The sequence below is a fragment of the Cyprinodon tularosa genome, unplaced genomic scaffold (assembly GCF_016077235.1).
Source record: "Cyprinodon tularosa strain WSP-4 unplaced genomic scaffold, ASM1607723v1 ctg139, whole genome shotgun sequence".
Taxonomy (NCBI): domain Eukaryota; kingdom Metazoa; phylum Chordata; class Actinopteri; order Cyprinodontiformes; family Cyprinodontidae; genus Cyprinodon; species Cyprinodon tularosa.
Window position 1 is genome coordinate 1,114,387 of NW_024038210.1, and position 16,087 is coordinate 1,130,473.

Sequence of the window (16,087 nt, forward strand, 5' to 3'; positions counted from 1 at the left end):
TTGTTGAAAGCATCTCAATCTGCCCTGGAGATAGAAAACTGGGAAATACTAATGGTGGTTAAAGATGGATCAATAAATAGATAAAGTAGCTTTAATTGTATGTTTTGGGGGTACTCTCCTCCTCATATTAGTTGGTATTTATTCATATAGTAGGTCAAATATGCAAATATAAGATACTCCGTCAAAAAGCCAATACAACATCAGTTATAAACATAATACTTGATTATACATGATGATTCGGAATAGTAATTAACTAAGAGAAACACATTATATAAATATAATATATTTATAAAACTGTCATTTCTGTTATATCTGTTAATTTCATATATACAATTTTTTAATCAAGAAATTCAGGATTAATAATAAATATATAAATACTGCTTAAAGGTTTATATATTCAAAAGTTACTTTAGATATAATAAAAGAGCCTAATTTGTTGGGTAATTATCTAAATTATTTTAAAGGATCTCCTAAGGTGTCTATATATCATTTGATATGATTTTGGATTAAATTTTCCTTTGAAATCAATAAAGTTTTGAATAATCCTATCTCTATTATTGAGGAGCAAAGACTAGCCTACAAAGGTTAGTTTTAACTCTGAAGGTTTTTCAGAGACTTATTTAAACCTGTAGAAGTTGGGATTACAGAATATGCAGCCCTAAACTCAACATCACTGAACACTTATCTAATCAGCTAACATGCTATAATTAAGGGTGATATATACTACACTGGAAATCTCCAAGCATAGCACCAAATATTTACGAGGGAACCATCTACCTCATTATATTAGAGACTGAGTCCTGTTCAATAGTCAGTGATTTAGGGGATATAAATTATATCAGTAACTGAAAAAGACTAAAAACAATAAATGTTTTGTCTAAATTAATGTCATAAAGTTATAACAAGAAGCTTCCTTGTTTTAAAGTGCATCATTTTAATACATAAGTGCATCATTTTAATTTTAATACATGGTTTCATGTATTATTATGGTGTACACATAGTTAAAACTTTCAGCTATTTACACCATACTTGTCTATTCTTAAATATTATATTATCATATAGATGATTTATTCATCCTAATAATAGACAGAAATGTTATGAAGGCTTATCAGACTGGAAAACGTCAAAGTAAACATTATTGTGGTTGTTGGGTTATTATTGAGAAATTATTTACATTTGTGAGTTGATCTACAACCTCTGTTAATTTCCACATGTGCCTCCAGATAAGTTAATTTCATTTTAACCCTCTACGTCAGCTCATTCAAATTTCCATAAGTTAATAAATAGATCAAGCCAAAAGGTTGTTTAGGATTTACTGCGCCCTCTGCTGGTAGGACTTGGCTACAAACAAATTGGATTTGGAGGGTACATTCAAGATAACAAATTTTTGGTATTTAATTTGATTAAAATAAAACTGACGCGTAATTAACATACATTTTGATAAAAATTATATTTTAAATTAAAATCCTCCGTTTATTTGATATACGGGCTACGTGGGGACATGAGTACATTTTGTGTGGTTTAACAATGTTAAACAACCGCAACGGATTCTTGAACGCGACTTTTAGGTGAGAGCTATGCAGTTGACGTGAGGATGGTGACTGTAGGTAAGTGGTACCGGTTTGTTTTGCTGTTTAGAATATTTTTTTACCATATCTACTGTCGACATTAGACTCTCATCAGTTTCACTCACATTTTAGAACTAAATTGAGGACGCCTGAAAAGCTAACCTATGCTAAGGAAGTAGCCTAGCTCCTACCAGGTGCTGCAAGTTGCTAACTTTCTGTTAGCTCCCTGAATGAGGAGCTGTTTAGCTTCATGTAATAAATCTGGACCACCTTCAGTCCATCCATTTCTCCTTTTTAAAATCGAAAATACTCACTGTTGTTTTGTCGTTACCTAATTTATAAAAAATCAAATACGTTTTTATTTAAATCTCGACAGAAATTATCTACTTTATTGATTGATAAACAACTTAAGCTGATTTTATTCGGTTTGCCAACAATATAAAATAATTTTTTAAGCTTTTTTCCCCCATTGTTTTTCTCATTTTGTCTAAAATGCACATTTTCATGTGTACATTTAAATATTTATAAACTGAAAAGTCATCTGTTGCTTTACCAGATTAAAATTTACCAAGCTTTACAACTACAATATCTAAGCTGGTTTAAAAAAAAAAAAAAAAAAAGGATTTTTTTATTTTTTTTAAATAATGACATATTCATTTACCAATACAACTTTTTTATTATTATTTCCAATACGATACCAATATTGCAGCTTTGAGTGTTGGTTGATACCCATATAAGAACAAATCACACTTACTTTTATTTATCATTTTGTGCAAAGTTAGAATAGGGTTGATGAGATCATATTACTCAAATAACAATGGTTGGTAGGAAAACAACTGACCTATTATATCTTTAACCTGTGTGTTACGTTATCCTTTACACAGAAGCAGCTTGATTATATCGCAGGTTTTTATAGGCAGGTTGAATTTTTACCATATTTTATTTTTTTGCTGATTTGGACAGATTTCTGATATGTCAATTAAATTCAGTTTATTTATGTAGCGCCAATTGACAACACGTCACCTCAAGGCACTTTACAGTTCACCAGATCATGCAGTCAAGTTTATTCAGTTTTCTATCTAAGAAAAACCAGTTGATTGCATCCACTCATTGACTCAAATGCAATCCCAAACACTAAGCATGCTTGTAGCGACAGTGGAGAGGAATAACTCCCTTTTAACAGGAAGAAACCTCCAGCAGGATCAGGCTTAGTGTGAGCGGCCATCTGCCGAGTCCGGCTGGGGTTCAAGGAGACAGAAGCAGAGACACAAAAAGCAACTGTAAAAGGCAGCCCCGTCCAGGAAACACACAGCCACGCAGATGATCTCTGAGCCAACTCCCATGCCAGAGGACGAAGAGAGCACATCCAGCCAGTCACAGTCAGAGAAACAGGACCACACTGGAAAACAGGGCAATCTCTAACATTTTGGTTCAGGATGTTGATATCTGGGATGTAATATTCTCTAAATAACAGTTTTCAGTATTTTTTGTAGATCTTAATTCTGTTTGAAAATCCCCTAAATTTTTATTCTGAATACATTCTTTTGGCTTCAAGCTGTAAAATTTGATGATTAAACTGTGAAGCAGCAGTATAGTATTTTGTCCTGAGTATAATAAACATTAACGTAGAGATGTGAATGTGGTTTTGGTTTGAAGTGGAGGTGCTGAGTCTGATATTGGTGTCGCTGCTGTGGGGCTGCACCAACCCGTTCCTGAAAAAAGGCTCAGAGGGGATCGAAAATGTGAAAGAAACCAACAGAGTCTCTCAGCTTCTGGCTGAAATCAAGTTTCTCCTTCTAAACGTCAAGGTATCTCATAAGACAAAGTTTCCTGTTTAGATGAACTCTGTTGTTATTGTTTGTTTAGCTGAACCTCTCCATTGTGTTTCTCTTTAGTACTTGGTTCCATTTCTCCTAAACCAGAGTGGTTCTCTGGTTTATTTTTATACGCTGTCAACCACTGGTAAGTAAAACACCTAAGTATATGATAAATATCTGACTCTAATATCTTATATACTACACAGGTACATCTCAATATGTTAGAATATCAGGGTTTCCATGGGTCATTAAAAATCATCAAAAGTCATTATAGGCATTAAAGGCATTACAATTCTTTAAATGTGATTATCAGGGCATTTAAAATGCTTTATTAAAAAAAAAAAAGATATTTATGAAGTCAATTTCGTCAGATATATTATATCGCAATACATTGGCGTGGAACTGCTGGCAGTTGATCGTAAAGTCATATGTTCGGAAAAGAAGTTCGAGGCAGAGAAAAAACTAGAGAATTGGAAAAAGCTAATTTCAACAAAAGTGGCTGGAAAACGAGGAATTTGGGACGTGGCTACAGCCTGTTGACAGTAAAGATGATGAAGGATTTTGCCTTATTTTATATATGTGTACCAGTATATATATATATATATATATATATATATATATATATATATATATATATGAGAGTCAAGGGTACTTGTTGATGATTAAAATTATTTCTAATAGCATTAGAAAAGCATTAAAAAGCATTAAATTACTCATTCCTGTATAAACCCTGAATATCATCATGGAACTCCATTTATTTCTCTTGTTCCAATCGGGCGGGGAGATATGGTTTAAAAATTTTATCTTTGATATTTTTTCCCCCTCCTACTAAATACTAAAAGTTTCATAATAAAAAATACAAGAGACGTATACCAGTTTCAAAAACCACCTTTTTATTTCAATCATCTTTAACCTTCATTTAATAGCAACAAAATTCAAGCTGGGAAATTGCTGTAAAACAATTATGTTCCACAACAAAAAAATGAAAATATCAAACACTACAAGTTTAAACCTGGTGTTGTCACACAGGGAGCTAGTTTATTAGTTATGAGGTTATATCTAAGAACAGAAAGGGATAAAATTATGTCACTATGAGCTATAGGAGCCCATCGATAATCGATAAAATAAATTAATTGCTCTGCACTAGGTCCAATTTCAAAAAACAACATACATTTTATGTAGTTCTGTATAGATGCATTAGACTAGCGGTAGATTTAAATTGTTTTTATAAGTTTTCATTATCTTCCTGATAAATAAAATACCAAATTTTAATGATCAAATTAGTATTTATGATCGTTTTAGATAATTATTTTAAACAGCACCAGTAAAGGAACTTTTTTTTTTTTTAAATTTCATGTTTTTTTGAGGCTGTGGCCTAAACAATCATGGAGGAGACAACTAACTTGACAACGTCAGCAGAGAGGAAGAAACATACAGTAACAGGTCTGGGTTGTAGCAAAATATATTGATTGAAAGTTTAGAGGATGGAAAAAGTGTGAAAGGGAAAAGGTTCACAAATGAGGAACAGACGATTCCAAGTTTTAGGTTAAAGGACGAGTAATGCTCAATGAACGTATGAATAGAAAGAATAGAATTCAACTTTATTGTCATTACATTTTCTTAAGTGCAAATCTATGAAATCAACTCTGCATTTAAACCATCGCTTTGGGGAGCTACCTCTGGGATGCAGGGTGTGTTTCAGTGGAACAGTGGTTAGCGCGCATGACCAATGTACAGAGGCCTAATCCCTGACCTGGCCGACCAAGGTTCGAATCCGACCTGTGTTGTTTTGCAGCAGGTGTCACCCCCCCTTTCGTGTCAGACTACTATCCAAAAAAATAATAATTGAGCCACTAGTGTCGCAAAAGCTTGAAAAAAAACCTGAAAACCTCTGGGATCCAAGTGCAATGCCCTAACCACTACGGCACCACTCCAACTACGTTCCACAGAGAAATTAGATGCACAAACTACAGCGTTTGTAGCTTTCTAAAAAAAAAGACTTTTCACAATTTTTTCACAATTCATAAAATGTTTATATGCTTTTATATTTGCGAAGCCTTGCTAGTATCATTTGTCACTCATCATTCATAATATTCTGCACCGAGCTTTCCGTGTGGATTTAAATATTCCTAGGTGTATGGTGTGGAAAAAAAACAATAATTTTGCCATGGTGACCTAGTGGGCCTGTCAGGCATAAAGCAGGATTAAAATCTAGATTAATTTCAAAAGTCAAGGTCCTGGAGTCTGGAAGAGAGAGAGACCAAGTTGTTGGAAGTCCGCTGTAATGTTTCTGTGGTAACTGATGTTTTGGAGCCATGTCATCTGCTGCTGGTGTTCTGGTTTCTCAATGTCAGTTCGAAATGCCCAACAGGATATCTTAGAACCACTGATGCTTCTGTGTGCCTAAAAAGTTTGGATAAATTGATCCACAAACTGATCTGAACTGCACCTCCAAGGAGCCTATATGGAAGATGGTTTAAAGGAAGAGGAAGACCCCAGACCTAAGAATGGAGTCTAACTGGGCAGAACCACAGGTTCATATCCTTCATGCCATGCCTCGTTGATGCAGGCGTTCATGCTAATGGAGTCCTGAACAAACATAGAAACAGTGGATTACATGGACATTCTGCTCAGTAGCTACATATTTTCATTTTATTAACAATGATTTTTATTTAATCTGATTCACATTTTCCAAGAGGCTGAGATTTAAATACATTTTTCATTAGCTAGGATCATCCGTATCATCAAAGATAAAAATAACCTCCTGAGGAGGGGAAATAACAAAATCCTATCGTGATGATATTCTAATTCATTCAGATGTGGCTGTTTGTTTCTGTTGAACCAGTTCCTTTTAACAAAGACCTGACATGTGGAGGGCGTCCATCACCGGTTCTCTCATCAAACTAGAATCTGTATATTTCACTATGTTTCTTTTCCGACACAGATTTGTCTTTTGCTGTTCCTGTGGCGAACTCTCTCACCTTCCTTTGCACTCTGCTGACTGGCAAGTTGCTGGGTGAAGAAATAGGAGGCAAACGTGAGTCATGATCTCTGCTGGATCCTTCATCATCGACATGCAGCATCTATCACTTTCCATCTTCTGTTTTTTATTAAAAATGTTTCTCCTGCTTCTCATTGTGCAGGGGCTGTTTTGGGGCTGCTCCTCACTATGGCTGGGATCACTCTGTGTGTTATAAGCTCCGTTGAAAGCAAAGATACTGACGGACAGAACCAGGGCCAGCATCAGCTCTGATGGAGATCAAGATTAAAGCAAATTCACCTGCGCTGCCAGGGGATCACTTAGCGGGAAAGAAAAGAGGACCAACGCTGCATCTTCAGCTGGACTGGAGGAGGGTGAAGATTTAGGCAGAAGCTGTTTACAGAAAACTGTCCTGCAGGGAGAATCGCTCCTAGATTTACTCATGTTGGACTTCAAAAGACCTGCCAGAGGAAGAAGATGCTGAAGACATAGAGGGTTGAAGTAGGGTTCACTCTAGATTTATGGCGCTCACGTAGAAAATGGTTGCTGTTAGTTTTTACTGGTTGGTTTTTACTTCCGTGGGAGAGGAATTTCCAAAGATGTTGTCGACACAATAAGCTATTAGAGAACGGTTGATGAAAAGGATCATTTATGTCACGCCTTGGTGTAACAAAATTTCACTTAAATTGAAGCTAGCTAAAACTAATAAAAAAAAAAGGAAGCCTTTTGTTGGGTAAAACTTAAATCAGCTAAAAAAATACTTATCAAAGGTATAGGATCATAATTTAGACATCACTGGATAAAACTATTTTCATATCAGCTTTTTATGGGGTATTTTCTTTAAAATAAGCTACACAGGGTTAAAAGTTTCTTATATTTACATGTACATAATGTCAGCATTTAATCCTGTTAAACAGGATGAAATAAGCGTAAATAAAATGTTAAAATAAACATCCCTTTTAGAAATAGTTTATTTTTTAAATCTGGGGAATGATTTGTTGGTTTATTTTTGACATATCTGTCCTATGGATAAAAAGATAAACTTCCAACCATCTAGCTGGACTGTGGAAGAGATCTTCGGTGACGCGTCATACTGTGACCTGCCGGTTCTGTCCGGATCGAGCTGGTGATGCATCCTGCAGGCTCTTCTGTCAGGAAGAATATCAAATCATAAGGGCAAAGTATTTGCAACATTTTGAAGATGTTTGTAAACCTGCCTGCTCTTCCTTGACCTTTCCCTCTGAGTGAGATGATGATGATGATGAACTTGACTTTGAAGACACAGGCTTCAGCTCAGCCTCCTTTCGAAAACACAGACCGCTATGATCAGTTTTCCGTGCCTCTAATTATCCAGCAGCTGGTTAAATGTGTGGGTGTGTTTATACCAGAGTCTGAGCTGCTGACTCCTCTTCCTGTTCACATGCTTTCACCTTTCATACAGAAATAAATAACAATAAATAAAAAACACACTGACCCAGTTAAATAGGAGGCAGTTGCTAATATAAACACCCACTCACATGCTCTACCTGCTTTCCACTGGGTTCCTGTTGATGGTTGCTGCTGTTATGCTGTTCACTCTTTCCTGCACGTCTCTTAAAAAAAAAAAAAAGATGTTTTTTTGTTAGAAATTACGAAAGATTAGGGCCACTGAAAAAAAAAAGTTAACTGATTTTTAAATATTTCAGAATATTCTGAGATTAAAGTCAGAATTCTGACTTTAATCTCAGAATTCTGACTTTTTTTCTCAGAATTTTGGATCTTAATGTAGATGGGCACCATAAAGGAAGACATTTGGGAGCAATTAGCTTCACTGACAAATATGTGAGTTGTTTGGGGGGGCCAGTAACACATTGGTGGAAAATGACGGAATTGGGCGACTTTTTACATGCCCAAGGGGTCCCCGGTGATGCTATTGCATTAATGGAAGAGCAGAAGGTGATTAAAACAAGAGAGCTGGTTTAGTCTTTAAAACAGACATGGCTATGGCTTGATGCTAACATGTTTGTTAGCTGTCAGAATTCTGACTTTTTTTTTCATATTATACTGAAATAAAATGTAAAAATCAGTTAACTTTTTAAATTTCTTCAGTGGCCCTAATACACTTTAAGAAATACATTTATTGCCATTTTAACAGTAAATAATACACCCAGGCACAGCATTTTATTAGTGCCTTTTTGTTTTTTCTATTTTTTATAAATTTTTTTGTCTTATCTACTGTGTAATCACATTACACAAAGGGCCAGATTTATCAAGATCCAATTTTGCGTGCAGTAATTTGCGATCGCAAACTGGAATTTTGCACAAGGGGCTGAACCATGGTTTGCGGGTGATTTAACAAGAGCGATTGCGTAACTGGTGGCAGGTGCAAAACTGTTGGAGACGTCCTATTTAAATGATGGTTTTGCGCGTTTTGTGGTTTGCGGCAAAGTAGTTTGTACAAACTAGTGCATTAAGAAATTTAAATCTTACAGTGACCACCAAAAAAAAAAAAAAAATGGCTCACAAGAAGTGACTGTGGATGAGATTACTGCGTGTACGCATCCCCGCAGCATTGGCATGTTGCTCCACAGGCGCAGGGGGGAGGTCTGGTTTCTCCGTTAGGGCGTCAGGGCGACATGGCATTTAGAACGTCAGACAGCACTTCTGAAAAACGAGATTGGGAGATCCAATGTTGCAAGGAGTTTTGTGATATCTGGTATTGCGTGGGTCCTCCTTGTGGCTGGCTCCAAATCCATTCGGAGTTCCCCCAACAGCTCCAAAATGGCAATGCAGGATAAACCATATGTTTTGATGATCGTTTCCTCGTTCATTCCAAAAATATTCACACGGAGTGAAAAAATGCGTTCTCTGCGACACCTTGTTTCATTTCGATGTCTCCTTCTTGCGACAATAACGCTGCCATGTGTGCGCAATTACGCATACAGACCATTTGCACCTTCTTTTGAAACGTGTTAAATATAGAGTCAGATACCGTTAGCAAAATTGCTTTCAGGTTTAATAAATCACTTTGCGAGTGCTAAATTAATATATTTACATGTTCTCCTCCCACAAGACGCACTTTTGCGTGTAAACGCCCCATATTGCATATTCATTGCAGAAAAAGTACTAAATGGATAAGAGGCGCTATTTAGCACGTTTTAAAGACCAAATCCTTTTAGCACGCTGTTGATAGATCAGTTTGTACATTTTTTAGCGTGCGCAGTGAAATAGCTCACGTTTTTATACACGCAAACCTTTGATAGATCCGGCCCAAAGTGCCATGTCTGAATTCATTTAAATAAGATGCTACCCACCTGCTGAATGCTGTGCACAGGGTCCTCTGAGGTCTTTAAGTCTTCATCTTCAACTATTTCTGCAACTCTCTTTAAATAAAGAACGAGAATCTGCTTTAGATTTGACCCAAATCTTTGCGATACATTTTTAGATGACAATGCTGTATGAATTTTATTTTCAGGTTTAAAGCCTTTAAAGACTTTGATGTAATGAGACAGGAATGAGTGTGTGGTGTCTGAAGCTAACCTGATCAACAGGAAGCTCTGTCGCCGTATTCTCATCCTCCTGCACTTCCTCTGCATCCCGGACCTCCTCCCTGTTTGTCCTTTCTTCTCCTTCAAACACACCTGGCTTAACTGTCGCAAAAATAGACTATTTTAAAACTCAGTTTCTGATGAATTATAAAGGAAAATTATTCAATATTTTCTGCTTTTAAATGCTAGGTTTCAGAACCCTCTGACATATTTGTTCCCGTTTGAGTTTTTACTGTCTTTCCTCAGACGCTGTCCTGTTGTTTTAGATGGTTTTTTTTTCCTGCACTAACACACCTGGATTAGATAACATGCCAAGGAGCTAAATTATCTGCTCTGTTGGAGCATCTCAAACAAACTGCGGGACAGCAGCCTTTAAAGGACCGACTTTGGACACAAACGTCATGGTCTGTTGGTTCTAAACCAGTGCTCCATTTTCAATTCTTTTCCTGTTTTTTTCTCATAATGATCCAGTTTTTAAATTCATCCGTCCTTCCATCAACTCTGATTAGTCTCCCTGCACCAGATTAAGAAAAACCCATCCCCACAGCATGACGCTGCCACCACCAGATATGCTGTGTTCAGCATGACGTATGAGGGTTTATATGACACCAAGCATTTGCATGTAGATCATAAAGTTCAGATATGTCTCTCACACCTGTTTCCTGTCAGCTAAGATATTTATAATACATAAAAGCATATTGTGCCTAATGGAAGTTGATCCTAACCAGATCCATTGGTGCGCGGTGGTCGGGTTTGATTTCTGTTCTTGCGAACTTTGACGGGTCTGGCGAAGAATGCAGAAGCTTCATCTGCTCCTTTTCTCCTGCTCAGCTGCTGCGAAGACTGAGGAGCTAAAGCTTCATCTCCGGTCGACTTCACCCTCCGACCATCTGACTGAAAGTCAAGACTTACAGCTATTCATGCATTTTAATTAGGAGGTGGAGATGCACATATAATGTCTCCATCTTTTGCTAAACTAATGAATCAGTAACAAGCAGTCATGGCATCAGATGGTTATGAAGCAGATGGAGGTTCTCTTCGTTTTACCTCTGGGGAGTTAAGTAGGGCGGAGTCACTGTGGCGGTCCTCAGGCCCACTTCCTGCTTTCCTGTTCTAAGAGAAATAGTATCTGACCATTTTGATCTATTTTGCTTTTAAAAGAAATATTCTGAAGTGACCTGCTGCAAATAATGTGTGAGAGTTTGAAAATGACAAGTCTGACTTAAATATGATATTTAGGATTATAATCAAATGTGAAAGAAAGAAGTTTTTTTTTTTACCTCAGTTCTCCTCAGCAGTCTCCTCTTTTCAGGATAATTTCTAAAAACAAATAAAAATGGAGACTTGATCATTACAATGGCTATTGTTGTATCTTCTGATGGTCTTAACTGTGGAAGGAAACAAGGACAGATGCATGAAAAAACTAACATTTCCACAAACACACAGAACACCGTTGTTTCAATACCTTTGTTTAGTTTTGGAAACCAGCAGCTCCACATATGGAAGTTTCTTGAACCTTTCAGTTCCCACAGCAACATAGCAGCGGCCTGTCTGCAGCTCCTCAGCTGAGGAGATGGAAGCCCCCTCTAGTGAGCACAGTCTGAAAAAAAAGTTACCCAGATCCTGAACTTCTTGATAGGATCTAGGAGAGGGCCATATGTGAAGCTCGCCTGACCTGCGCACAGCTCCAGTCCGTAAGCTGACCTTCTCTGTAACCAGACTCAGGATCTGATCCAAGTCCTGCTGCATGCTCCGGGGAATGATGAACCGGAAAGGTGGGCACAGAAGATCTCCATTACGGAACACACTGAACAAACGTTAAAGGAGAGCCTTACGTTTTTAATTGACTCTGATGGAAAATCTGACGAAAGCAGCAAAAGTATTATTTTAATACTTTATATTATTTTTAAGCATGTTTTTGCAAAGTGATCATGCATCTAAATTTTTACAGGATGCAAAAGCAAACTTTAATTATATCACTGATGTCAAAGACCAACTAAAATTTGTGAATTGTTGTCAGAGAAAAAAAAAAAAGGATTCAACCCTCTTAACTCCATTACCCATAAATATAAAATAAAAAGTTGCAATTTTCTGCCTTTAGATGTAATTTAATGAGTCCTTGTTCTGCAACACAGCTGCTAAATTGAACACTAAATTTCTTATTTAATTTCCTTTAAACCTTTACTCCAAAATTTGATTCCTCTGTTGACTCGAACACCGATAATCTGACAGAAACTTTTAGCTTTTAATCTTAATTTTCTTTGTACACATTTCATTGTTTCTTACTCAGATTCAGAGGCTCTATCCGTTTTTTTGTCTATTCCCGGCAACAAGAAGCTGTTTAACTAATTTAATCAATTAATCCAATTTTTTTTTCTTTTTTTTGGCTGAATAGTTCCTGGATTTTTTACATAGGGATTACATATTATAATAAAACAAAAACAATATGGCTTATAAATACTTGGTGTCTGTTTCAGAAGACATAAATTTGTAATTGAAAATCCCAAACAGTGTTAATCTCTAAATGCATTGAGAATCAGTGGCATGACTTAAAAGAGAATATTTGCAGATGATCTCCATCCAATCTTAAGCTAATTTGCAAATGAGGGCAATAACTTCATTAAATGGATGTATGATGTTGAAGAGGAATACAACAGAGGAATTTGAAAATTTGAAAAAAACTAATAAAAAATAAATCCACCATTTTCTTTCAACATCCCAGCTACCTTGTGAGGGTCTAATAAATAAAAACCCACATAAAAGAAAATGTTCTAGGGTTATGATTGAAGGGGTGTGTATTTGTGTAGAATTGTCAAACTCACTGTATAATGCAGGGAACAGGAATAAACTTCCTCCATTTGGCTGAAACGTTTGGCCTCTGGATGACTTTCGCCTATTAGGGATATTTGAAAAATCAAATGCAGAGAACATCCCACTCTGAAAGCCTGATCATCTTCTGTTCTGTTCAAACACCACTCATCAGATTTACGCCGCTTCCATTCTCCGCATCCATATCCATCCCAGCAAACTCACTTTCCCTTCAAGTATAATGACTATTTAAACATTCTGCTCGTGTAAACTCAAGTGCGGCAGCCATGGAAACTAAGCTCGCTCTAAGAGTCCTCAGATGGCATATTTACTTACCGTGTCTGATTTGAGGTATCCTCTCAAAGCTCTATACCGAGATGCTTTACATAAATGCAATGAAAACCAAATGTGTCTGGCCATAGCTGGGGGAATCGGAACAAAGCCACCATTATGGTTTCATCCTCCGTGAGGGAGAGCTTTCTGTATTAATCTACATCCAGTCTGAATCAAGCTGTGAATTTCAGGCCTGTCAGGACATGCACATGGCCCTGATGGGATTGTGTGGAAATTTTGTGTGACACACACACACATACATACACACACACATGCTTATTGCTTTGCTCCAAGGTAACCACAACACTGGCATGCAAAACTTTCAAAAACCCAAAGATTCTGACTGAAAATCTAAATGAAAGTCATATTTATTCCTGAATGTAATATGGTTTTTGTAAAACACTAATAGGCAGAGACCGGGAGTTTTTAAAAAAAGAGTTTCTTCATGCATTCATACAGATTAAAAGACCGACTCTTTCTTTTATATTAAATATTGCAATTATAAAATCTACAGACAAATAATAAAATTTGAACTTTTTCTTGTTTAAAAAAAACTCTGTAGGAACTGGTTTAGTCTGCATGGCTATGGCATTATCCACCTGTAGCTAATGCGGCTAAGGTACTTTATTAAATTATAGGAGAGTGAACAGTTAGCATTTTATCATTAGCATTATACATGACAACCACTGATACCAGCGGTACTGTAAGAAGAAAATGGCTGATCTTATCACATCTGGGGCTAAAGTAAGTGAAGCAAATAAGAGATTATCCCATTAATTAAAAATATTAAAGTACAAGAGGTGTGTCATCAAAGCCAAAGACCATTAAAACCCTGTTAGGAATTTATTTTTCTGATTTATTTTGATTGGCAGATGCCTGTTTACTTATTAGTCACAGGGAAATAAAAAAAACTTTAATAATAATATGAATAATGACGTTTATATGGTCTTTTACAGTGACATTTTGATTAATAAAAAGATATTTGGAATGATATTTCTAAATAAACATTTGGATTATAGAAAAACTCATCTTAAATAAATTGCAAATGGCAAAAATTAAAAAATCTACACCCCTATACATGTCATATGTTAAATATATTATAAAAATAATCACTTTCATTTTTAAAATTGTGTGTATTTCATGTTTAGACAAATGTTTATACTTTATAAACTACTACCGTAGGTCATTCTTCCAGCACATGGCATGGTTAACCGTCTTAGTACTGTTACTCAAGTAACAATTAGATTTGATTGTTAAATTAGTTGACTAATAATCAATTAATCAAGAAAAAAATCAGATGTTGTCTAAGAGCCAATGATGACTCAGAGTATTTCACAGCAACTTGAAATTTAAAGGCAGAGCTCCTTAGTATTTCTCACTGACTGACATTTTGGATTTTTTATGTATTTTGTTTTTAAAGCAAATATTTCTATATTGCTGTGTTGAAGGAGTTTTAGAAACATTGGAAAATAATTGTAATAGGCTATAGTGGATTCTTTTGTGGGCATTCTTGACAGGCTTTCTGAGGCTCTAAGTTTGTTTTTTTGAATATCAAAATTATATAATGTCTGCAAAAATTGGGAAAGGAAGTATAATGTAGGTTTGAGCCCCATCAATGGGTCGCTGCACTTCACTCCACTGCTGAAAAGAAAACACATAGAAGTTTAATGTTTAGTTCGCATCAGCCAAATACTGGGAGAATATAGTCACTCAGATTAGACCAGAACTGTCAGGGCATTATTACCTAAACAACTTCTTTTATGTACGAACACATTTATAGAACCGTTTTTTTTTTTTTTCTCCTATGCGCCACTTCAGCAGTTATACATTTATCCACAAATTATTTTGTGCTGACTTTGTTTTATGTATGGATTACATTCATGTGTTTTCTTCACCCTGCAGCCCAGTGGTGCAATCCTCTGTTAGAGTGGGTTAATGAATGATGGACGATGCAGGAGGCCACGGTAGAAATAAGGAGCCTACCTGTGGATCATGACGACTTCCAGCTTGCTTTTTTAACCCTGCATGCAAATAACTGTATAAAGACAGATCATATGATACAATGATAGTTTTTGGCTATTATTAATCTAGTATTCAATCAAGTAGATTGATCTTTTAGACTAACAGAAGGTTGAATAATAAATAACATGTACTCACTCCAGTTTCTTGAACCTCTCAAAGCCGGCTGCGACATACTGGGCTCCTGGTTTGAGGTCCTGCAGGTCCGTGACCCTGTGGCCCTGCTTTGGGGTGTAAAGATTCCTGACAGCAAGCGGAGCCCCGATGCTCTGGGTCACCTCGTTCAGGAAGGCCTCCATGGTGGCCACCTGACGTTGGTTGACCACAAACCTACGTCCGCTGTAGAAGGGGTCTCCATTCCTGAACACCACTACGTTCTTGACTGGAGGCAGGTGAGATGGAACTGCAGTGCTGGATGCCATCTCCGAGCTACAAGCACATCCACACACTTATTTTTCCACACATAAAGACTATATCACTAAACACCACATATGATTCTTTAAGGCATATTTGCTCAACAACTACACATCTTTGCATACATAGGATCTCTGATCTATTTTCTAAGTGCAGCACAGACACTTTTCACACACAGACCTACAGGAGGGTTAGGTTCAGCACAGCCGAATGTGGAAATCGATCCCTTCTGCTCTTGGGGTCCGTCTAGACTCCAGCTCCCCACGCTCTGCTCTGTTCTCTGCCCCCCTCTCTCACGGACACTACTACTACTTTGACGGCGGTGAGTATTTCCTGGTTGCTATGGCAGCAGGGCCAGCAAGGACTGGCTTTGTGGGCCAAACCATCGACGGAAACCACAACAAAGCTGTGTGACAGAGGAGGGAGAAGGGGTTGGGTCTCTGTGCTGTGGGCTGAATCAATAAGATAAACCTCTACACCTGCACATGTGTTTTTGCAAAAATGCCAGTGAGATGTTACTGAGAACATTTTAATGTCCCAAAATTAACAACAGTAAAAGTAGTTTTGTTCAATTTATTAGACCTACAGCTCAGTTTAGATCTCATCGCCTCCAGCATTAAT

General features: G+C 36.8%; 2 protein-coding genes across 8 annotated transcripts; one reads left to right on the forward strand and one right to left on the reverse strand.

Annotated features, from left to right (window-relative positions):
- Positions 1-1,427: 1,427 nt before the first annotated feature.
- On the forward strand, positions 1,428-7,830 carry tmem234 (transmembrane protein 234). Its single transcript, XM_038278174.1, has 5 exons — positions 1,428-1,607; positions 3,225-3,376; positions 3,464-3,530; positions 6,330-6,422; positions 6,529-7,830. The coding sequence occupies exons 1-5, from the start codon at positions 1,595-1,597 to the stop codon at positions 6,636-6,638; spliced, it is 435 nt and encodes a 144-aa protein (XP_038134102.1). The 5' UTR covers positions 1,428-1,594; the 3' UTR covers positions 6,639-7,830.
- Positions 4,966-15,948, reverse strand: dcdc2b (doublecortin domain containing 2B). Of its 7 annotated transcripts, none has more exons than XM_038278167.1 (16): positions 15,651-15,938; positions 15,191-15,481; positions 15,017-15,068; positions 12,715-12,785; positions 11,568-11,699; positions 11,358-11,492; positions 11,173-11,212; positions 10,940-11,005; positions 10,618-10,786; positions 9,885-9,994; positions 9,659-9,727; positions 7,883-7,957; positions 7,751-7,795; positions 7,583-7,666; positions 7,416-7,510; positions 4,966-5,974 (listed from the first exon to the last, which is right to left on the reverse strand). In XM_038278167.1, the coding sequence occupies exons 2-15, from the start codon at positions 15,472-15,474 to the stop codon at positions 7,454-7,456; spliced, it is 1,389 nt and encodes a 462-aa protein (XP_038134095.1). In that variant the 5' UTR covers positions 15,475-15,481; positions 15,651-15,938; the 3' UTR covers positions 4,966-5,974; positions 7,416-7,453. The 7 variants fall into 7 exon arrangements, with proteins under 7 accessions (XP_038134095.1, XP_038134093.1, XP_038134096.1 ...); XM_038278165.1 differs by having other exon boundaries at positions 7,416-7,513; positions 15,651-15,934; XM_038278168.1 differs by lacking the exon at positions 4,966-5,974 and having other exon boundaries at positions 5,981-7,513; positions 7,892-7,957; positions 15,651-15,943.
- Positions 15,949-16,087: the final 139 nt, after the last annotated feature.

Bases quoted from the DNA above. Each gene is read 5' to 3' on its own strand.
- tmem234 (XM_038278174.1), top strand. The intron at 3,377-3,463 runs GTATCTCATAAG...GTTTCTCTTTAG, and splicing joins TTCTCCTTCTAAACGTCAAG to TACTTGGTTCCATTTCTCCT. The intron at 3,531-6,329 runs GTAAGTAAAACA...TTTCCGACACAG, and splicing joins TTATACGCTGTCAACCACTG to ATTTGTCTTTTGCTGTTCCT.
- dcdc2b (XM_038278165.1), bottom strand. From the start codon at position 15,474: ATGGCATCCAGCACTGCAGTTCCATCTCACCTGCCTCCAGTCAAGAAC. The intron at 11,213-11,357 runs GTATTGAAACAA...ATTTGTTTTTAG, and splicing joins GTTTCCAAAACTAAACAAAG to AAATTATCCTGAAAAGAGGA. The intron at 7,514-7,582 runs GCAGGTTTACAA...TCTTCCTGACAG, and splicing joins GAAAGGTCAAGGAAGAGCAG to AAGAGCCTGCAGGATGCATC.